This window comes from Ornithorhynchus anatinus, chromosome 2, assembly GCF_004115215.2.
Source record: "Ornithorhynchus anatinus isolate Pmale09 chromosome 2, mOrnAna1.pri.v4, whole genome shotgun sequence".
Taxonomy (NCBI): domain Eukaryota; kingdom Metazoa; phylum Chordata; class Mammalia; order Monotremata; family Ornithorhynchidae; genus Ornithorhynchus; species Ornithorhynchus anatinus.
In genome coordinates this window covers 144,397,013-144,418,988 of record NC_041729.1, presented here as the reverse complement: position 1 = coordinate 144,418,988, position 21,976 = coordinate 144,397,013, and the positions used below count along the sequence as shown (strand labels likewise).

The 21,976-nt window shown below is 50.6% G+C and overlaps 1 protein-coding gene across 6 annotated transcripts in view; it reads left to right on the top strand.

Moving 5' to 3' along the window:
• The first annotated feature begins 1,038 nt into the window (after positions 1–1,038).
• The window catches only part of CAPRIN2 (caprin family member 2), a 72,537-nt gene continuing 51,599 nt past the window's right edge, over positions 1,039–21,976 (top strand). For 3 of the 6 annotated variants that reach the window (XM_029058230.2, XM_029058235.2, XM_029058232.2), the window contains exons 1-5: positions 1,039–1,301; positions 7,985–8,047; positions 10,770–10,856; positions 14,006–14,244; positions 15,671–15,753. In XM_029058230.2, the coding sequence (XP_028914063.1) occupies positions 1,059–1,301; positions 7,985–8,047; positions 10,770–10,856; positions 14,006–14,244; positions 15,671–15,753 (715 nt within the window). In that variant the 5' untranslated portion in view covers positions 1,039–1,058. The remainder of the gene's footprint in view (positions 1,302–7,984; positions 8,048–10,769; positions 10,857–14,005; positions 14,245–15,670; positions 15,754–21,976) is intronic. The other 3 variants (XM_039911229.1, XM_029058229.2, XM_029058231.2) reach the window with 1 other exon arrangement.

The window sequence follows — 21,976 nt, the reverse complement described above, 5'->3', positions numbered from 1 at the left end:
ACAGCGTCGAGGGGAAGAACGTCTCGTAAAAACCGATGGCGACTAAATAGAATCGAGGCGATGTACAATCATAAAAATAAATAGGGTAACGAAAATATATACAGTCGAGCGGACGAGTACGGTGCCGTGGGGATGGGAAGGGAGAGGTGGAGGAGCAGAGGGAAAAGGGGAAAATGAGGCTTTAGCTGCGGAGAGGTAAAGGGGGGATGGCAGAGGGAGTAGAGGGGGAAGACGAGCTCGGTCTGGGAACGCCTCTTGGAGGAGGTGAGTTTTAAGTAGGGTTTTGAAGAGGGGAAGAGAATGAGTTTGGCGGAGGTGAGGAGGGAGGGCGTTCCGGGACCGCGGGAGGACGCGACCCGGGGGTCGACGGCGGGACGGGCGAGAACGGGGGACGGCGAGGAGGTGGGCGGCAGAGGAGCGGAGCGTGCGGGGTGGGCGGTGGAAAGAGAGAAGGGAGGAGAGGTAGGAGGGGCGAGGTGACGGAGAGCCTCGAAGCCTAGAGTGAGGAGTTTTTGTTTGGAGTGGAGGTCGATAGGCAACCACTGGAGTTGTTTAAGAAGGGGAGTGACATGCCCAGATCGTTTCTGCAGGAAGATGAGCCGGGCGGCGGAGTGAAGAATAGACCGGAGCGGGGCGAGAGAGGAGGAAGGGAGGTCAGAGAGAAGGCTGACACAGTAGTCCAGCGGAGATATAACGAGAGCCCGTAACCTTAAGTCTGGCATCAATATCAAGATAGAATCATAGATCTAATAGATATTCCTAAGCGCCCCTCCCGTTGAGACGGTGAGCCCGTCCTTGAGCGGGGCCGGTCTCTGTTGCCGAATTGTCCTTTCCAAGCGCTTAGTCCGGTGCTGCGCACCCAGGAAGCGCTCAGTAAGTGCCCCTGAATGAACGAACACGTGCCGGCGTTGTTGTCATTTAGATGACGAGGGGGGAGGCGCACGCTCCGCGATGGTTGGAAGACTCCCGCTCGAGTGCCGGAGAGATTTTTCTCAGGGGTTTTTGTGGTGGTGGTGGGTTTTTTTTTTCCTCCTCCTCCTCCAGCCTCGTGTGTTTCGATGGTGCAGCTTCCTCCCTTCTCTCCCCGTGCCCTCTCTCCTTCGAAGAAGGGCGAAGCGGGGAGCATGAGGCCCGCCAAGCCCCAGGCCGACCCCAGCCACCCCGGAGAGGGCCGGCTGCCGTCCGCCCCGCCGCAGGCCGCCCTCAACTCGGCCGTCTCCCCTTACCAGGCCTACGAGATCTACGTCGACAACGGACTCCTCTGCCTCAAGCACAAGATCAGGAACATCGAGAAGAAGAAGGTGACTGGCTCGCTCCGTCCGTCCTGTCGATTTGAGCGCTTACCGCCTGCGGAGCGCTGGGCCGAGCGCCCGCCCGGGCCCGCGGGGTGGACGGACGACGGAACGCGACAAGTGGCCCGGCGTTGATATCATCGGGATACGTAATGATGATGATGTTGGTATTTGTTAAGCGCTCACTGTGTGCCGAGCACTGTTCTAAGCGCCGGGGTAGACACAGGGGAGTCGGGTCGTCCCGCGTGGGGCTCCCAGTCTTCGTCCCCATTTGACAGATGAGGTAACCGAGGCCCAGAGAAGTGGAGTGACTTGCCCAAAGTCACACGGCTGACGAGTGGTAGAGCCGGGGTTCGAACCCATGACCTCTGGCTCCAAAGCCCGCGCTCTTTCCAGTGAGCCGCGCACCGATGTCATCGATATCAGTAGTAGGCGCTTAACGGACGCCGTCGTGATCATTCGGTCGTATTTATTGAGCGCTTGCTGCGTGCGGAGCGCTGGGCCGAGCGCCCGCCCGGGCCCGCGGGCTAGACGGACGACGGAACGCGACACGTGGTCTGGCGTTAATATCAACAAGATACGTAGTCACCGACGTAATCGATATTATTAGTAGGCGCTTAACGAATGTCACCGTTATCGTTCATTCATTCGGTCGTATTTATCGAGCGCTTACCGCGTGCAGAGCACTGTACTAGGCGCTTGGAATGGACAATTCGGCAACAGATAGAGACGATCCCTGCACCATGGTGGGCTCATGGCTGTTGTACAACAAGAGCATGGGAATCATAATTATTATTAGTTGGTATTGCGATACTTAAGCGTTTACTAGGTGCCGGGCAATGTAATAATAATAATAATGTTGGTATTTGTTAAGCGCTTACTATGCGCAGAGCACTGTTCCAAGCGCCGGGGCAGATACAGGGTCATCAGGTGGTCCCATGTGAGGCTCAAAGTTAATCCCCATTTTACAGATGAGGGAACTGAGGCCCAGAGAATTGAAGCGACTTGCCCACGGTCACACCGCTGACAAGTGGCGGAGCCGGGATTCGAACCCATGACCTCTGACTCCCAAGCCCGGGCTCTTGCCACTGAGCCACGCTGCCGTACTAAGCACTGGGGTGGATCCGAGCAAATGGGGTTGGACACGGTCCCCGTTCCGTGTGGGGCTCATTTGACAGATGATGGAGGCCCGGAGAATAGTAATTGTGGTGTTTAAGTGCCCACTAGGTGCCGGGCCCTGTACTAAGCGCTGGGATAGATACAAGGAAATCAGGTTGGACACAGTCCACGTCCCATGTGGGGCTCACAGTCTCGAGCCCTGTTTTACACACGGGGCCCAGTGAAGTGACTCGCCCAAGGCCACACAGCCGACAAGTGGCAGAGCTGGGATTAGAACCCGTGACCTTCTGACTCCCCGGCCTGTGCTCTGTCCGCGATCTGGTCAACAGGGAGGCAGCTCTTCTTCCCACAGATTGCACTTCTGGGTACGATATTTAATAAGAATGGTATTTGTTAAGCGCTTACTATGTGCCAAGCACCGTTCTAAGCCCTAGAGTAGATACGAGGTCGTCAGGTTGTCCCACGTGGGGCTCACAGTCTTCATACGCTCACGGTCGGAGAAGCCATATGGCTCAGTGGAAAGAGACCGGGTTTGGGAGTCAGAAGGTCATGGGTTCTAATTCCGACTCTGCCTCTTGTCTACTGTGTGACCTTGGGCAAGCCATTTCATTCATTCAAACGTATTTATTGAGCGCTTACTATGTGCAGAGCACTGTACTAAGCGCTCGGACGGACATTTCGGCAACAGAGACGGTCCCTGCCCTTTGACGGGCTTCCGGTCTAATCGGGGGAGGCGGACAGACGAGAACAATGGCAATAAACAGAGTCAAGGGGAAGAACATCTCATTAAAGCAATGGCAGATAAATAGAATCAGGGTGATTCATTCAATAGTATTTATTTATTGAGCGCTTACTATGGGCAGAGCACTGTACTAAGCGCTTGGAATGAACAAGTCCGCAACAGATACAGGGTGATGTACGTCTCATTAAACAAAATGAATAGGGTGATGAAGATATATAAAGTTGAGCGGACGAATACGGTGCTGAGGGGGAGGAGGAGAGGGAAAGGGGGGAGAAGAGGGTTTAGCTGCAGAGAGGTGAAGGGGGTGGGTAGAGGGAGCAGAGGGAAAAAAGGGGGGAGCTCAGTCTGGGAAGGCCTCTTGGAGGAGGTGAGCTTTAAGTAGGGATTTGAAGAGGGGAAGAGAGTCAGTTTGGCGGAGGTGAGGAGGGAGGGCGTTCCGGGACCGTGGGAGGACGCGGCCCGGGGGTCGACGGCGGGACAGGCGAGACCGGGGGATGGCGAGGAGGTGGGCGGCGGAGGAGCGGAGCGTGCGGGGTGGGCGGTGGAAAGAGAGAAGGGAGGAGAGGTGGGAAGGGGCGAGGGGATGGAGAGCCTCGAAGCCTAGAGTGAGGAGTTTTTGTTTGGAGCGGAGGTTGATGGGCAACCACTGGAGTTGTTTAAGAAGGGGAGTGACATGCCCAGATCGTTTCTGCGGGAAGATGAGCCGGGCGGCGGAGTGAAGAATAGACCGGAGCGGGGCGAGAGAGGAGGAAGGGAGGTCAGAGAGAAGGCTGACACGGTAGTCTAGCCGGGATATAACGAGAGCCCGTAGCGGTAAGGTAGCCGTCTGGGTGGAGAGGAAAGGGCGGATCTTGGCGATATCGTAGAGGTGAAACCGGCGGGTCTCGGTAACAGATAGGACGCGTGGGGCGAGCGAGAGAGACGAGTCAAAGCTGACACCGAGGTCGCGGGCCCGAGAGACGGGGAGGAGTGTCGTGCCGTCCACGGTGACGGGGAAGTCGGGGAGAGGACCGGGCTCGGGAGGGAAGACGAGGAGCTCGGTCTCGGTCATGTTGAGTTTTCGGTGGCGGGCCGACGGCCGGGTGGAGAGGTCCCGGAAGCGGGAGGAGATATGAGCCTGAAGGGAGGGGGAGAGGACGGGCGGAGATGCGGATCCGTGTGTCATCTGCATAGAGATGATAGTTGACTTCACTTCTCTGGGCCTCAATTCCCTCATCTGTCAATTTGGGGGTGAAGACTGTGAGCCCCACATGGGACAACCTGATTGCCTTGTATCTCCCCCAGTGCTTAGAACAGTGTTTGGCACATAAGTGCTTAACAAATACCATTATTATTAACGTATTAATATATTACTATATATTATTATATTACCATCATTATTAATGATGATGGTATTTGTTAAGCATTTACTATGTGCCAAGCGTTGTTCTAAGTACTAAATTATTATTATTATTCACCATTTTACAGATGAGGTAACTGAGGCCCAGAGAGGTTGAGTGACTTGCCCAAGGTCACAGGGCAGAGGTCCGGCCTTCTCAGTCAACGGTTCGATCAGTCATTCTAGTTAATATGTCCCGAGGTCACAGTAAAAGAAAGAAACGTTCTGGTGGGCAGGGATCGTCTCTATCTGTTGGCGAGTCGTACGTTGCAAGCGCTTAGTACGGTGCTCTGCACATAGTAAGCGCTCAGTAAATACTATCGAATGAGTGGTGGGCGGCTGTCACAACTGACGGGCATTAAGTGAGGCTCACCCTTAAAGGAGTCAGCTCGCGATGGGTTGGGGAATGGATTCACCGATTCTCTTGTATCGGACTCTCCCAAGCCTCGTTCAGTGCTCTGCACAGGGTCAGCGCTCAAATACCATTGATTCGTTCATTCGGTTGTATTTATTGAGCGCCGACTGGGTGCAGAGCACTGTACTAAGCGCTCGGAAAGTACAGTTGGGCAACAGATAGAGACAATCCCGGCCCAACCGACGGGCTCACGGTCTTGGATTGGGTAGGGGATCGTCCTTTCGAGTGGAAGACGGGGCTTATCCTCCATTTATTCTCTGATAGTAAATCAAGCTATGGGGGAGACGCCCTAACCCTTTCTGAGCGCTCGGCGTTAACGGAGCGCTTTGTAGGCTGAGATAAACGATTCCGGTGCCGTCTAACGGTTCGGGCACGGTCGGAAGGTAAGGATTAAGTTGTTGTACTCTCGAGCTTTTAGTACAGTGCTTTGGATTCAGACGCCGACCTCAGTTCGTTCACTGTCGTATTTATCGAGCGCCTACTAAGCGCCGAGCACTGGACTAAGCGCTTGGAATGTACGATTCGGCAACAGATAGAGACAGTGCACGGTGAAAGCACAGTTTAGCCGTTGGCCGTTTTAGCGGTGAGATGCCGAGCCGTCTCCCAGGGGGACCAAAAGGTTGATGCCTCGTCCCTGTTGTCTAATTGGGAGTCACTTGAGGCGCTGAAAGAATTGGGCTCAATTAAAGTCCAATTATGAGGAAAAGCTAAGTGGTACTCTGTGGTAGCCAACACCGCACACCGTTTAAAATGACAGGCAGGTAGTTCTGAGCAACTCTTTGGGTTGAACCGGATTAAAAATGGCTTCGCAGAGGTAGTTAAAAGCAGCGTGGCTTGGGGGAAAAGAGCCCGGGCTTGGGAGTCAGAGGTCATGGGTTCGAATCCCAGCTCTGCCCCTTGTCAGCTGTGTGACTGTGGACAAGTTGCTTCACTTCTCTGGGCCTCAGTTCCCTCATCTGTAAAATGGGGATTAATTGTGAGCCTTACGTGGGCCAAGCTGATTACCCTGTATCTACCCCAGAGCTTAGAACAGTGCTCTGCACATAGTAAGCGCTTAACAAATACCGACATTATTATTATTATTGTTATTATGAACTGGTCGCTCCCCGAAGCGATGGAAAAATCCAAATGCGTAAATCTTCCCTCCACCTCGTGCAACCTGTCAAAAATGTTCGGTCGTGGTGGCACTTTTCAGACTGAGTGCCGGGAACGTGTGGACTGCCTGCTCCCTGCACATAGTAAAGTAGGCACTCAATAAAAACTATTGAATGAAAAAAAGATCAAACATTGAGCATGGTAGTACTAGGAATGCTATTATTATTATTATTATTATTAGGAGCTCTGATAGCCCGTTTTTACGGGGCTACGTTTTAACATTTGGAAAGACCACTGCCCAGAGTAGATGTGTACTCTCACACAACTGTCCAAGATTTTAAAACGGCCATTAATATTAAGGTCCCATTCTACCTTCTAGGAATCTTAAATGGAAAGCAGGTCAGACAGTTAATAATAATGATGATGATGGTATTTAAGAACTTACTATGTGCCAAGCACTGTTTTAAGTGCTGGGGTAGATAGGAGGTAATCAGGTTGTCCCACGTAGGGCTCACGGTTTTCAACCCCATTTTATAGACGAGGTAACTGAGGCACAGAGACATTAAGTGACTTGCCCAAAGTCACACAGCTGACAAGCGGCGGAGCTGGGATTAGAGCCCATGACCTCCGACTCCCAAGCCTGGGCTCTTTCCACTGAGCCACGCAGTTCCTGTCAAACTCGAGAAAAAGCATGGTGTAGTGGCTAGAGCCCGGGCCTGGGAGTCGGAAAGTCATGGGTTCTAATGCCGGCTCTGCCTTGTGTCTGCTTGGTGCCCTTGGGCAAGTCGCTTCACTTCTCTGGGCCTCAGTTACCTCATCTGTAAAATGGGGATTGAGACTGTGAACCCTACGTGGGACAGGGACTGCGTCCAGCCCCATTTGCTTGTATCCACCCCGACGCTTAGTAGGGTGCCTGGAACATAAGCGCTTAACAGATACCATAATAATAATAATAATAATAAACTTGCTCAGTTCAGATGTTTACAGGTAGATCTTAAATGATTTTTGCTTAGAGATACCTGGAATTCTTCCATTTTTATTTATTGTTTTTGTGGTGTTTAAGTGCTTCCTAATGTGCCGGGCACCGTACCTAGGAGAGATACGAGTTAATCAGGTTGGACACAGTCCCTGTTCCACATGGGCCTCACAGTCTTCATCCCCATTTGACAGATGAGCGAACAGAGGCCCAGGTGAAGTGACCTGTCCAGGGTCACACAGCAGTAAAGTGGAAGAACGGGGATTAGAACCCAGGTCCTTCTGACTCCCAGGCCCGTGCTCCATCCACTAGGCCGCCGCTGCTTCCGTTGTTCAAGCTGTTTGGGTGACCGACTTGAAGAACGCCCTCAGAACTGGTTGGGTTGCTGTTAGTTCTAACCCTAAGCAGGGCCCCAGCCTAATTTTCATCTTAAATGGGGTCCATTTCCTTAATAATAATAATAATAATTATGGTACTTGTTAAGCACTATGTGCCAAGTAGTCTTCTAAACGTTGGGGCAGAAACAAGTTAATTGTTTCTGCATGCGAACTAACTCATCGTGGGCAGGGAATGTGTCTGTTTATTGCTGGAGTGTGCTCTCCCGAGCGCTTAGTACAGTGCTCTGCCCACAGTAAGTGCTCAAAAAATACGACTGGGGTTAAAGATGCATTCAGAGGCATTGCAAATAAGACTATTTCCTGAAATTCTGTTGGCCAAATATAACGTTCCACAAAGAATTGCACCCTTTGAGCTTATAACCTTGTACTAGATGACGGGAATCTGCTGAGCATGTTGCATTTTTGTGCATCAGGCACTTCGGTTGTAGCTGGCAGAAAGCTACAACTATCACAAAGCCAAATTGGGGGGAGGTGGGAAATAATTAGGAGTCACAAATGACGTGCAGCACAGTGCAGCTTTAAAGGCAAGGAATTGCATGAAGTCATGTGGACGTTTCTTTTATTTCCAGATCAAACTAGAAGATTATAAGGATCGCCTGAAGAATGGAGAGTCCCTTAATCCAGACCAGTTGGTAAATCATGCATTTTTCTTTTTTAGGCTTAGAAAATTTCCATCTTGGTTCCTCAGTTTCAGGGAATCAACCTGATGGATGTGGCGGTTAGAGGATTTGGGGAGGGAGAAGAATATGAGGGCCGACTAGTCGACTTGCCCTGGGATCTTTCAGTTACGTCTTGTAGAGTGAAGATTGTGTTTTCAGCTGAGGAGAAATAGGCCTAGGAGATTAAGAAATAGGGTGGCTTTGAAACCCTGTATCTCTTGGGTTCTTTTGTTATTAGTAGCAGCCACCTTTCCCCAGTTATCCTACAAAATCTATAGAATTGTGCTTTTTCAGACTAGGCAACACCAATTATCGTCCTCCCGATCAGGCTAAAGGCTCTTAAAAGGCTCGAACGATCAGAAACAACTTCCCATTCCGCTATCCTTCAGTTCGGGCCTTTGTCAGGGGCATCTCGACCTGAGAGTTAAAGCGGTTAAGGAGCAAGTTGTAATTTACTTGGCCGCTACTTGAATAAAACTTAAATACACGCGTTCTAATTCTGTCGGTGAAATTGCGCAGTTCGGTTTCGGTAGCCGCTTCTGCGGATCGGGGAAACGCTAATGGAGAAACCACTGGCTTCAATTTAATCTCTAAATCCTTAGTGACGCTTTATGGTTTAATGTGACCCCTCAACTGGGGCCAGTGTTGTCCGTGAGACACCATGCAGGTACCTTAAATTCTGTCTGGGGAATGAAATAGAATGCAGCCACCAAACCACTTCTCTGTGCCTCACTTACCTCATCTCCTAAATGGGGATTGAGACCACGAGCCCGATGTGGAACGTGGATTGTGACCAACCTGATTAGATACAGAGTAATCAGGTTGTCCCACATGGGGCTCACAGTCTTCATCCCCATTTTACAGATGAGGGAACTGAGGCTCAGAGAAGTGAGGTGACTTGCCCAAAGTCACACAGCTGATAAGTGGCGGAGCTGGGATTAAATTATGGGATTATGAGATGTTCATCCCCATGATTCTATTTATTGCTATTGTTTTTGTCTGTCCGTCTCCCCCGATTAGGTTGTAAGCCCGTCAGAGGGCAGGGACTGTCTCTATCTGTTACCGATTTGTCCATTCCAAGCGCTTAGTACAGTGCTCTGCATATTGTAAGTGCTCAATAAATACTATTGAATGAATGAATGAATTAAAACCCATGACCTTTGACTCCCAACCCCGGGCTCTTTCCACTAAACCACAGTTGTATCTACCCGAGCACTTAGTAGAGTGCTTGGCACATAGTAAGCGCTTAACAGATTCCATAAAAAAAAAGACTCAAATCAAAAGCCAACGTAGCTGTCCTCTGCCTATCTTGGGTTTGCCTTAGAATGACTAGAGGAATAAAGTCTTCCGAGAGAAACTCAAATTCTTCTCTTCTGTGGCGTGGGGAGAAGGATTTGAGGACTGTCTTGCCGTAGTCACAGTGGCTTCATCCATTTCCTGTAAGCTTGTCAACAGCGGTTATGACTCCGAGGGTAATAGACCCTTTTCTTCTTTCTGGCTTTTGGGTGGGGAGTGAGATTCCAAATAAGGGCTAATAAAGGTCTTTAGATGAGATCGATGAGTACAGCCAGCTGGTTGGATTGGATTTGGATCAAATGGATCAGTTGGATTGGTTGAGCATTTACTATGGGCGGAGCAGTGTACTGAGCCATGGGGAGAATTCAGTACAACAGAATTAGCAGACGTTCCCTGCCCACAGTGAGCTTAAAGTCTATTGATTCATTCAGTAGTATTTATTGAGCGCTTACTATGTGCAGAGCACTGGACTAAGCACTTGGCATGTACAGTTCGGCAACAGATAGAGCCAATCCCTGCCCAATAACGGGCAGAGAGCCACCATTAAACGTGCCCCTTCCCTTTTCTTACAATAGCCCATTCAGGAGGTTCTGTCCACTACCATGCCTCCAGAGTAGATTAGGTTGACTTTTTTTCTTTTTAAATGGCTTTTAAGTACTTACTATGAGCCAGGCGCTGAGCTAAGAGCTGAGGTAAGTACAAGCGAATCAGGTTGGACAGAATAATAATAATGTTGGTATTTAAGTGCTTACTATATGCTGAGCACTGTTCTAAGCGCTAGGGTAGATACAAGGTAATCAGGATGTCCCACATGAGCTCACAGTCTTAATACCCATTTTACAAATGAGATAACTGGCCCAGAGAAGTTAAGTGACTTGCCTAAAGTCATACAGCTGGCAAATGGCAGAGTCAGGATTAGAACCCATGACCTCTGACTCCTAAGCACCCCTGCTGTTTCCACTGAGAGACGCTGCTTCTCTAAAAGTCTGTGTCCCATGGGGGGGCTCATGGTCATAATCCTCAATTTACAGATGGGGTAACTGAGGCCCAGAGAAGTTGTGACTTGCCTAAGTCATACAGCTGACAGATGGAGTCAGGATTAGAACCCATGACCTCTGACTCCTAAGCATCCATGCTCTTCCCACTGAGAGACGCTGCTTCTCTAAAAGTCCGTGTCCCATGGGGGGGCTCATGGTCATAATCCTCAATTTACAGATGAGGTAACTGAGGCCCAGAGAATTGACCTGCCCAGGTTGACCCAGCGGACGAGTGGCGGAGCCAGAGTTAGAACCCACGTCCCCTATCGGGCCCTTGCTCTTTCCACTGGGCCACACTCCTTCTCCGAAGCCGACTTCTGAAAAGCTCAGCTTTTTTTCCTCCCCCACTGGTTATTTGGCAGGAGGCGGTTGAAAAGTACGATGAAGTGCTACATCACCTAGAATTTGCCAAGGAGCTGCAAAAGACCTTATCCGGACTTAGCCAAGATGTAAGTATATGTTTATTTTTTTTCTCTTTCTAGATCTTTCTTCCAGTCATTCTGGATAGTAAACAAAACCAGGAAACTGCTGACTGCTTCTGTGGAACGGCATTTAGAAAAATGGGCAAAAGCTTGCCAAAACAGTCTGGCTGAAACCAGTTATTAATATTCCCACCTCACTGAGCATGGTACACTGTCGTGGGAGTGAGCCAGGGTCACAAAGCTGACGATCAATCCGTCGGTGGTATTTATTGAGTGCTTACTCTGTGCAGAGCACTGGACGAAGCGCTGGGAAGAATATACCAAAGAATTAGCGGCCGCATTCCCCGACCGTGACGAATTTATGGTCTAGAGGCAGAATGAGAATAGTACTCCGGCAAGTAAATATTTTTCTGTCGCGTCTTTCCAGCTGCCTTTTAGAGCATGAGAACTTGATTCCGTGACCAGAGTAAGATGGGGCTAATTCAGGAAGGCCATGTGGGATTACGTTTTGGTTAACTAAGCGTCTGAGATGGGACGGGCATTCTGGGGCGTTCCTCGGATCAGAGCTCACTTGATCATACCGCCAGACCCGATCAGTGGTATTTATTGAGCGCTTACTCTGTGCGGAGCACCGTCTGAAGCTTTTGGGAGAGTACAGCGTAATAGACACCCAACCAGATCGTAGTTTGTTGCCGCCATCTAGCAGGTCTAACTGCACCGTTCCTTCATTGTCGTATTTATTGAGTGCTTTCTGTGTGCAAAACGCTGTACTAACTGCTTGGGAAAGTACACTGTATCAACAAACAGACCTTTTCCTGCCCTTAACGAGCTCTCGCCGCTATCGAGAAACCGTTTTGAATATTGCGACCCACTGGGGACCATGTCCAGTGAAGCTGTTGGAGATAGAGTACCAAGAGCCTGGTGTCAAATAGGTTTTTTTGGTTTTGTTTTTGTTCTATGCTAGCAGCATAGACCTTTCATTAATAAACCTGATATTGAGGAAATTAACACTCGGGCGAAAAAAGAACAAACTGGGGAAACTCACTGAAGGGAAGTTAAATTCCCTAAATTAACCACCTTTTATAAGACATTCCTTAAAATCCAGTCAGCTAAAGGGAGTGAGGAGTATACAGTCCCTGTAGAATGGAATAGTAATAATAATAATAAGAATGTTGGTATTTGTTAAGCGCTTACTATGTGCAGAGGACTGTTCTAAGTGCTGGGGGAGATACAGGGTCATCAGGCTGTCCCATGTGAGGCTCACAGTCTTAATCCCCATTTTACAGATGAGGGAACTGAGGCACAGAGAAGTAAAGTGACTTGCCCACAGTCACACAGCTGCCAAGTGGCAGAGCCGGAATTAGAACCCATGACCTCTGACTCCCAAACCCGCGCTCTTTCCACTGAGCTACGCTGCTTCTTGGGAAGCTTGTTGTGGGCAGGGAAGCTTGGGAAGTGGGAAGCTTCTTGTGGGCAGGGAATGTGTCTGCCAACTTTTTATTGTCTTCTCCCAAGTGCTCAGTACTGTGATCTGCACACAGTAAGCGCTCAGTAGATACGGTTGAATAAATATGATTGTAGATATTTATCTGGGCTCGAAACTGCCAGTGTCCCTATTTTGGTCTCAAAGTGAGTTTTGCTGTAGGGGTGTGACTGCTAGCTTATTCCAACCTGGGAGGCTGGAATATTGAAATCCGTGCTTCCGCTGTGAGAATCACCACTGTCGAGCCAGGCAGTCTTTATTCCATCTACCGTCTGACGTGTCGGCTCCCCGTTATCGCCGTCGCAAGATGGATGTGGGGGAGATCCAGGCAGTGTGGATTGATTGGCTCAATCTCGTTGTTCAGTCCTAATGAAATCTGTGGGGAGGGTCTAATGAGCTGTGGCTTATTACCACAGTTGTTGTGATTAAGGGCTTAACGGTCTGCCAAGCGCTGGGGTCATACGAGCAAATCAGGTTGACACGGTCCCTGTTCCACGAGGGGCTGGGTCTCGATCCCCGTTTCACAGATGAGGGAACTGAGGCGCAGAGGAGTGAAGCGACTTGCCCGAGGTCACGCTGCAGATGTTTAGAACCCAGATCCTTTTGACTCCCTGACTCTATCCACCACACCGTGCTGCCTCTCTGAAGGTCCCTGAAGTTTCGTGTTCCCTCTAGCCACCATTCCAACAGCTAAAAATTGAGGTATATTAAACATTTATTCTGTGCCAAGCACTGCACTAATTGCTGGGGGAGATACAAGCTGATAATTGGGCCAAGGCCCGATCCCACGTGGAGCTTAGGGTCCAAGAGGGTGGGAGAGCGGGTATTGAAACCCTCATTTTGCAGATGAGGAAACTGAGGCACAGAGCAGTTAAGTGACTCCCCCCAGGCCACCCAGCAGGCTAGCGGCACAGCTCGGATTAGAAACCGAGTCTCCGATTCTCAGGCCCGAACTGGAATCCGAGGCTGGCTCCGTGGGTGATGTTAAACTGTCGTTCCTGTGCTTGTGACTTCATTCATTCATTCATTCAATAGTATTTATTGAGGGCTTACTATGTGCAGAGCACTGTACTAAGCGCTTGGAATGTACAAATCGGTAACAGATAGGGACAGTCTAATCGGGGGAGACGGACAGACAAGAACAATAGCAATAAATAGAATCAAGGGGATGAACATCTCATTAAAACAATGGCAAATAGAATCGAGGCGATGTACATTTCATTAACAAAATAAATAGGGTAATGAAAATATATACAGTTGAGTGGACGAGTACAGTGCTGAGGGGAGGGGACGGGAGAGGGGGAGGAGCAGAGGGAAATGGGGGGAGCAGAGGGTTTAGCTACTTAGAGGTGAAGGGGCGTGGTAGAGGGAGCAGAGGGAGAAGGGGAGCTCGGTCTGGGAAGGCCTCTTGGAGGAGGTGAGCTGTAAGTAGGGTTTTGAAGAGGGGAAGAGAATCAGTTTGGCGGAGGTGAGGAGGGAGGGCGTTCCGGGACCGCGGGAGAAGGTGGCCCGGGGGTCGACGGCGGGATGGGCGAGACCGAGGGACGGTGAGGAGGTGGGCGGCCGAGGAGCGGAGTGTGCGGGGTGGGAGGTGGAAAGTGAGAAGGGAGGAGAGGTAGGGGACATGGGGATGGAGAACCTTGAAGCCTAGAGTGAGAGGTTTTTGCCCAACTCAGTGCTATTTGTCTGATAGTTACTGAAAGCTCAGAAAAAGGCTCAGAGAAGAGAGCACATCATAAAACTGGAGGCTGAGAAAAAGAAGCTGCGAACAATATTTCAAGTCCAGTATGTACTGCAGAATTTCACTCAAGAACACGTACAGAAAGATTTCAAGGAGGGCTTGAATGGTGCGGTGTACTTGCCTTCAAAAGAACTCGACTACCTCATCAAGTTCTGCAAGCTGACGTGCCCCGAGAGGAACGAGAGTTTAAGGTAAGCCGAGATTTCAAATGGCCGCCTTGGGGGTGAATGAAGAACTCTGTGGAGGAGATTCAGAAGTCTTAGTTTAAGATATAGTCCTGTTAATCCCCCCCATCGCCCACTAATCGCGTTGCCAAGCTGTGCCTCACATTCCCCAAACTAAATTTCCCTAAATTCCGGTAGGTGCGTGGATGCTAAGCACTTGTTCGGTGAAATGGTTTCCCTCTCCGTTTAGCCTGTCGTAATTGGGATTTCTGGTGTTTGTTAAGCGCTTACTATGTATCAAGCACTGTTCATTCATTCAGTAGTATGTATTGAGCACTTACTGTGTGCAGGGCACTGTACTAGGCTCTTGGAAAGTACAGTACAGCGATAAAGAGACAATCCCTGCCCATAACGGACTCACGGTCTAGAGGGATCTCTAGGTCTGTTACCTTACCTGTAGAATGGGAGTATCCAGCCTGTTGAGCTTGTATCTAACCCCAACGGTTGGGAGCCCGTCGTTGGGCAGGGATTATTTCTATCTGTTGCCGAATTGTTCATTCCAAGCGCTTAGTGCAGTCCTCTGCACATAGTAAGTGCTCAATAAGTGCTATTGAATGAATGAACAGTGCTTGGCACATAGTAAGCGCTTAATACCAACATTAATTCATGATAATCGTGGTGTTTAAATGCTTATTATGTGTCAGGCACTGTATTTAAGTCCTGGGGTGGATACAAGCAAATCGGGTTGGACACAGTCTCTGTCCTATGTGGGGCTCACCGTCCCGATCCCCAACGTATAGATGAGGTAACTGAAGCCCAGAGAAGTAAAGTGACTTGCTCGAGATCACATGGCAGGGCCGAGATTAGAACTCATGACCAATCTTGGCACATAGTAAGTGCTTAGCAAGTACCATCCTTTGTATCGTCTTCAATGTGACTATGGGTTGCTAATGAGGACTCAATCTTCCAAGCTTTCACAGTTCCCTCCTGGATCATCTCATGCCATCCAGCAGCGTGGCCTAGTGGAAAGAGCACGGGCTTGGAAGTCAGAGTTTGTGGGTTCTAATCCAGGCTCCGCCACTTGTCAGCCATGTGACTTTGGGCAAGTCACTTCACTTCTCTGGCCTTCAGTTCCCTCATCTCTAAAATGGGGATGAAGACTGTGAGCCCCACGTGGGTCAACCTGATTCCCCTGTGTCTACCCCAGCGCTTAGAACAGTGCTTGGCACATGGTAAGCGCTTAACAAATACCATAATTATTGTTATCCACACGTGTGTCCTTTCACAGACGTAGCCCATTCTAGGAGAGATGAGAGTTACAGGACGATGGCAGTGCTCTGAGGAAGCTCACCCAATGGGTAGAGCAGCACTGGGTAGTGGGCTATTAGTCTTTGACAGGATCTTTCCACGTTTAATGCTCTCTTGCCTTCTGTTTGCTGCTTCCCCATGTCAGTGTTGAAGACCAGATGGAACAATCATCGCTCTGCTTCTGGGACCTTTTGGAAGGCAGCGATAAAGCAGTCGTGGGGACTACGTGTGAGTTCCTTCTCCTCATCCTTTTCGTGACTATTTTACTACTAAACTTGCTGTTCGAGAAGCTTAGTTCTGACTTTGGAGCCCTAGATTACTATCTGCCCCTTCACACAAACTTTATACATCAAATACTTTCCTCCTGAGGACTGGAACCCTGATCTTGCCATCTTTTTTTTCCCCCCCCCTCCTCTCTTTGAGAAGCAGCATGGCTCAGTGGAAAGAGCATGGGCTTTGGAGTCAGAGGTGATGGGTTCAAATCCCGGCTCGGCCATTTGTCAGCTGAAGTCACTTAACTTCTCGGTGCCTCAGTTACCTTATCTGTAAAATGGGGATTAAGACTGTGAGCCCCTCGTGGGACAACCTGATTCCCTTGTGTTTACCCCAGTGCTTAGAACAGTGCTCGGCACATAGTAAGCGCTTAACAAATACCAACATTATTATTATTGTCTCCTTGTTCTCTCTCTGCATCTCCTCTTCCTCTCTCTCCTCCTCCTCCCTGTTTTCTCCTCCTCCTCCCTCCTCCTCTGTTGTTTTCTCCTCCTCCTCTCTGTTGTCTTCTCCTCTTCCCTGTTGTCCTCGTCTTCTCCTCTTCCCTGTTGTCCTCGTCTTCTCCTCCTCCTTCTCTCTGTCGTCTTCTCCTCCTCCTTCTCTCTGTCGTCTTCTCCTCCTCCTTCTCTCTGTCGTCTTCTCCTCCTTCTCTCTGTCGTCTTCTCCTCCTCCTCCTCCTCCTCTCTGTCGTCTTCTCCTCCTCCTCCTCCTCCTCTCTGTCGTCTTCTCCTCCTCCTCCTCCTCCTCTCTGTCGTCTTCTCCTCCTCCTCCTCCTCTCTGTCTCCTCCTCCTCCTCCTCTGTCGTCTCCTCCTCCTCCTCCTCCTCCTCTCTGTCGTCTCCTCCTCCTCCTCCTCCTCCTCCTCCTCCTCCTCCTCTCTGTCGTCTCCTCCTCCTCCTCCTCCTCCTCCTCCCTGTCGTCTCCTCCTCCTCCTCCTCCTCCTCCTCCTCTCTGTCGTCTTCTTCCTCCTCCTCCTCCTCCTCTCTGTCGTCTCCTCCTCCTCCTCCTCCTCCTCCTCCTCCCTGTCGTCTCCTCCTCCTCCTCCTCCTCCTCCCTGTCGTCTCCTCCTCCTCCTCCTCCTCCTCTCTGTCGTCTCCTCCTCCTCCTCCTCCTCCTCTCTGTCGTCTCCTCCTCCTCCTACTCCTCCTCTCTGTCGTCTCCTCCTCCTCCTCCTTCTCTCTGTCGTCTTCTCCTCCTCCTCCTCCTCCTCCTCCTCTCTGTCGTCTTCTCCTCCTCCTCCTCCTCCTCTCTGTCGTCTCCTCCTCCTCCTCCTCCTCTCTGTCGTCTCCTCCTCCTCCTCCTCCTCTCTGTCGTCTCCTCCTCCTCCTCCTCCTCTGTCGTCTTCTTCCTCCTCCTCCTCCTCTGTCGTCTTCTTCCTCCTCCTCCTCCTCTGTCGTCTTCTTCCTCCTCCTCCTCCTCCTCCTCCTCTGTCGTCTTCTTCCTCCTCCTCCTCCTCCTCCTCCTCCTCTCTGTCGTCTTCTTCCTCCTCCTCCTCCTCCTCCTCCTCTCTGTCGTCTTCTTCCTCCTCCTCCTCCTCCTCCTCCTCTCTGTCGTCTTCTTCCTCCTCCTCCTCCTCCTCCTCCTCTCTGTCGTCTTCTTCCTCCTCCTCCTCCTCCTCCTCCTCTCTGTCGTCTTCTTCCTCCTCCTCCTCCTCCTCCTCCTCTCTGTCGTCTTCTTCCTCCTCCTCCTCCTCCTCCTCCTCTCTGTCGTCTTCTTCCTCCTCCTCCTCCTCCTCCTCCTCTCTGTCGTCTTCCTCCTCCTCCTCCTCCTCCTCCTCCTCTCTGTCGTCTTCTTCCTCCTCCTCCTCCTCCTCCTCCTCTCTGTCGTCTTCTTCCTCCTCCTCCTCCTCCTCCTCCTCTCTGTCGTCTTCTTCCTCCTCCTCCTCCTCCTCCTCCTCTCTGTCGTCTTCTTCCTCCTCCTCCTCCTCCTCCTCCTCTCTGTCGTCTTCCTCCTCCTCCTCCTCCTCCTCTCTGTCGTCTTCTTCCTCCTCCTCCTCCTCTCTGTCGTCTTCTTCCTCCTCCTCCTCCTCTCTGTCGTCTTCTTCCTCCTCCTCCTCCTCCTCCTCTCTGTCGTCTTCTTCCTCCTCCTCCTCCTCCTCCTCCTCTGTCGTCTTCTTCCTCCTCCTCCTCCTCCTCCTCCTCCTCCTCTGTCGTCTTCTCCTCCTCCTCCTCCTCCTCCTCCTCCTCCTCCTCTGTCGTCTTCCTCCTCCTCCTCCTCCTCTCTGTCTTCTTCCTCCTCCTCCTCCTCCTCCTCCTCTGTCGTCGTCTTCCTCCTCCTCCTCCTCCTCTGTCGTCTTCCTCTTCTTCCTCCTCCTCCTCCTCCTCCTCCTCCTCCTCTGTCGTCTTCCTCTTCCTCCTCCTCCTCCTCCTCTCTGTCGTCTTCCTCCTCCTCCTCTGTCGTCTTCCTCGTCCTCCTCCTCCTCCTCTCTGTCGTCTTCCTCCTCCTCGTCCTCCTCCTCCTCCTCTCTGTCGTCTTCCTCCTCCTCATCCTCCTCCTCCTCCTCCTCTCTGTCGTCTTCCTCCTCCTCGTCCTCCTCCTCCTCCTCCTCTCTGTCGTCTTCCTCCTCCTCCTCCTCCTCCTCCTCCTCCTCTCTGTCGTCTTCCTCCTCCTCCTCCTCTCTGTCGTCTTCTTCCTCTTCCTCCTCCTCCTCCTCTCTGTCGTCTTCTTCCTCCTCCTCCTCCTCCTCCTCTGTCGTCTTCTTCCTCCTCCTCCTCCTCCTCTGTCGTCTTCTTCCTCCTCCTCCTCCTCCTCCTCCTCTGTCGTCTTCTTCCTCCTCCTCCTCCTCCTCCTCCTCTGTCGTCTTCTTCCTCCTCCTCCTCCTCCTCCTCCTCTGTCGTCTTCTTCCTCCTCCTCCTCCTCCTCCTCCTCTGTCGTCTTCCTCCTCCTCCTCCTCCTCCTCCTCCTCTGTTGTCTTCCTCCTCCTCCTCCTCCTACTCTGTCGTCTTCCTCGTCTTCCTCCTCCTCCTCCTCCTCTCTGTCGTCTTCCTCGTCTTCCTCCTCCTCCTCCTCTCTGTCGTCTTCCTCCTCCTCCTCCTCCTACTCTGTCGTCTTCCTCGTCTTCCTCCTCCTCCTCCTCCTCTCTGTCGTCTTCCTCCTCCTCCTCCTCCTCCTCCTCCTCCTCCTCCTCCTCCTCCTCTCTGTCTTCCTCCTCCTCCTCCTCTCTGTTGTCTTCTCCTCCTCCTCCTCCTCCTCCTCCTCCTCTCTGTTGTCTTCTCCTCCTCCTCTGTCGTCTTCCTCGTCCTCCTCCTCCTCCTCTCTGTCGTCTTCCTCCTCCTCCTCCTCCTCCTCCTCCTCCTCCTCCTCCTCCTCTGTCTTCCTCCTCCTCCTCCTCCTCCTCCTCCTCCTCTCTGTCGTCTTCCTCCTCCTCCTCCTCCTCCTCTGTCTTCCTCCTCCTCCTCCTCTCTGTCGTCTTCCTCCTCCTCCTCCTCCTCCTCCTCCTCCTCTCTCCTGTTCTTAGTGCTCTGGAGAATTGGTAATGAGTAAACTCTTTGCCTGTGAGCATATACTAAACTGCTTCATTCACTTAGTTGTATTTGAGTGCTTACTGGATGAGAGCACTGCACTACTCAGTTGGGAGAATATTGAGCACTTACTGAGGGTGCAGAGCACGGTACTATGCACTTGGGAGAGTACAGTATAAAAAACAGACACATTCTGTGTAGTCTGTGGGGCTTTGTCTTTCATTGGGGCAAAAAACGATGCATGAGGAGGGAAAAATGTCCAGTGACTGAGTGGACATGAATCCCAAATAATTGGATGTCTTTTAGGCCCAAATGGAGTACATTTTGCTTTAGTAGCTTAAGAGCTATCAATCAATGGCATTTATTGAACACTTATTATGGCCAGAGCACTGTATTAAGTGCTTGGGAGAGTATAATACACTAGCCAGTAGACCCGCTCCCTGTCCTCAGCTTATCTAATGGGAGAGACAAACATTTAAAATTTACCCAGAAACGATACTGCTTTTTCTGTCTAAGCAGTGTCTGGGAAATTCAATTAATTGCATAGCTTAGGTTTCAAGGTATTTGGGCCTTTTATGCATCGTGGTTCTTGGTGAAGTTTTTAGGCTTTTTACTCCTGCAAAATGCTGGACTAGATGCTCCACTACATAAAATGAACCTTAAGATCTTACTCCATGACCTCCATGGGGTTTGAGTGCTTCCTGGATGCAGAGTACTAAGCTATCAAGGCCAGTAAAATGGAATAAGTAGACAGGAGCTCTGCTTTCAAGGAGCATACAATGACTAATTTTTTAAATCAGTCTGATAGTCTAGTTCTTGTGTGTGTCAAAATCAAAGCCAGATTAATCTACAGTGAACATGGAAAATATCCATTTCTAAGGCCAGCCACTACAAGTCAAATAGCACCACTTCCTGTAAATTTTTCTTAGTGGACTATTTCTGAACTCCTCACCCCTCCTTTCTAACTTCTTTTTCCCTCTGTACCCTCTCCAATCTTTAGCCTTCTGGCGCAGTGGAAAGAGCACGGGCTTTGGAGTCAGGGCTCATGAGTTCGAATCCCAGCTCTGCCACTTGTCAGCTGTGTGACTGTGGGCAAGTCACTTAACTTCTCTGTGCCTCAGTTGCCTCATCTGTACCACGTGGGACAACCTGATTCCCCTGTGTTTACCCCAGCGCTTAGAACAGTGCTCTGCACATAGTAAGCGCTTAACAAATACCAACATTATTATTATTATTATTATTTCTCTACTAATTCTGTTGCACTCTCCCGAACAGTACAGTGGTTTGCACACAGTAAGCACTCAAATACAATTGATTAAAAATGGAAAAAGCTGTAACTGAAACAGGCCGTAATCCCCTCTGCCCAAATCAATCATTCAGTTATCTGTTGAGCACTTACTGTGTGCAGAGCACTGTACGAAGTGCTTGGAAGAGTACAAGATAACAGAGTTGGTAGACACGTTCCCTGCTCACCGTGAGCATGCCGTTTAGGGAGGCAGATATTAATATAAAACAGGTTAAGCTCGTTGTGGGCAGAGACCATATCTCTATCAAGTGCTTAGTACAGTGATTTGCACGCAGTAAAAGTTCAGTAAATATGATTGAAGTACCACGGGAGGGTGAATAAAAGGTGCATATCCAAGTGCCAGGCTGACACAGAAGGGAGTGGGAGAAGAGGAAGGGAGGCCTTAATCGGGGAAGGCTTTAAAGGTGGGGAGAAGGATCGTTGTCAAATATGAAGAGGGAGGATGTCGGTGAGATTGAGGTACAGTGAGTAGTCTGGCATTAGACTAACCTAATTTCTGTTAATATCTCTCTCCCTGTCTAGACTGTAAGCTCACTGTAGTCAGGGAACATGTCTACCAACACTATTATACTGTTCCCTCCCAAGCGCTTAGTTCAGAGCTCTGCACACAGTAAGTGTAGCTAAAGGATTGCTTTCTAATCTCAGAAAAGCATTCCTTCTCTTATAGATCCCAAACATCAGTTTATCTGTTTTTATTTCTTTACGTAACACTATCACTCATTTAGCTTGTGGTTGCAGTAATTATGGTATTTAAGCTCTATGTGCCAGGCACTGTACTAAACAGTGGGGTGGATGCAAGCAAATCGGCTTTCCACCCAAATGGCTGTCTTACCGGTACAGGCTCTCATAATATCCCGGCTGGATTATTGTGTCAGCCTCCTCTCTGATCTCCCTTCCTCCCGTCTCTCCCCCCTCCAGTCTATTCTTCATTCCGCTGCCCGGATCATCTTCCTGCAGAAGCGTTCTGGGCCTGTCACTCCCCTCCTTAAAAACCTCCGATGGTTGCCCATCAACCTCCGCACGAAACAAAAACTTCTCACTCTAGGCTTCGAGGCTCTCCATCACCTTCACCCCTCCTACCTCTCCTCCCTTCTCTCTTTCTACTGCCCACTCCGCTCCTCCGCCGCCCATCTACTCACCGTCCCCCGTTCTCACCTATCCCGCCGTCGACCCCTGGCCCACGTCCTCACGCTGTCCCGGAACGCCCTCCCTCCTCACCTCTGCCAAACTAACTCTTTCTTTTTCCCTCTTCAAAGCCCTACTGAGAGCTCACCTCCTCCAAGAGGCCATCCCACACTGAGCTTTCCCTTTGCCCTCTGCTCCCTCTACCTCCCCTCAGCTAAGCCCCCTTTTCCCGCCCTTTCCCTCTAGCTCCTCCCCCCCTCCCTTCCCCTCCCCTCAGCACTGTGCTT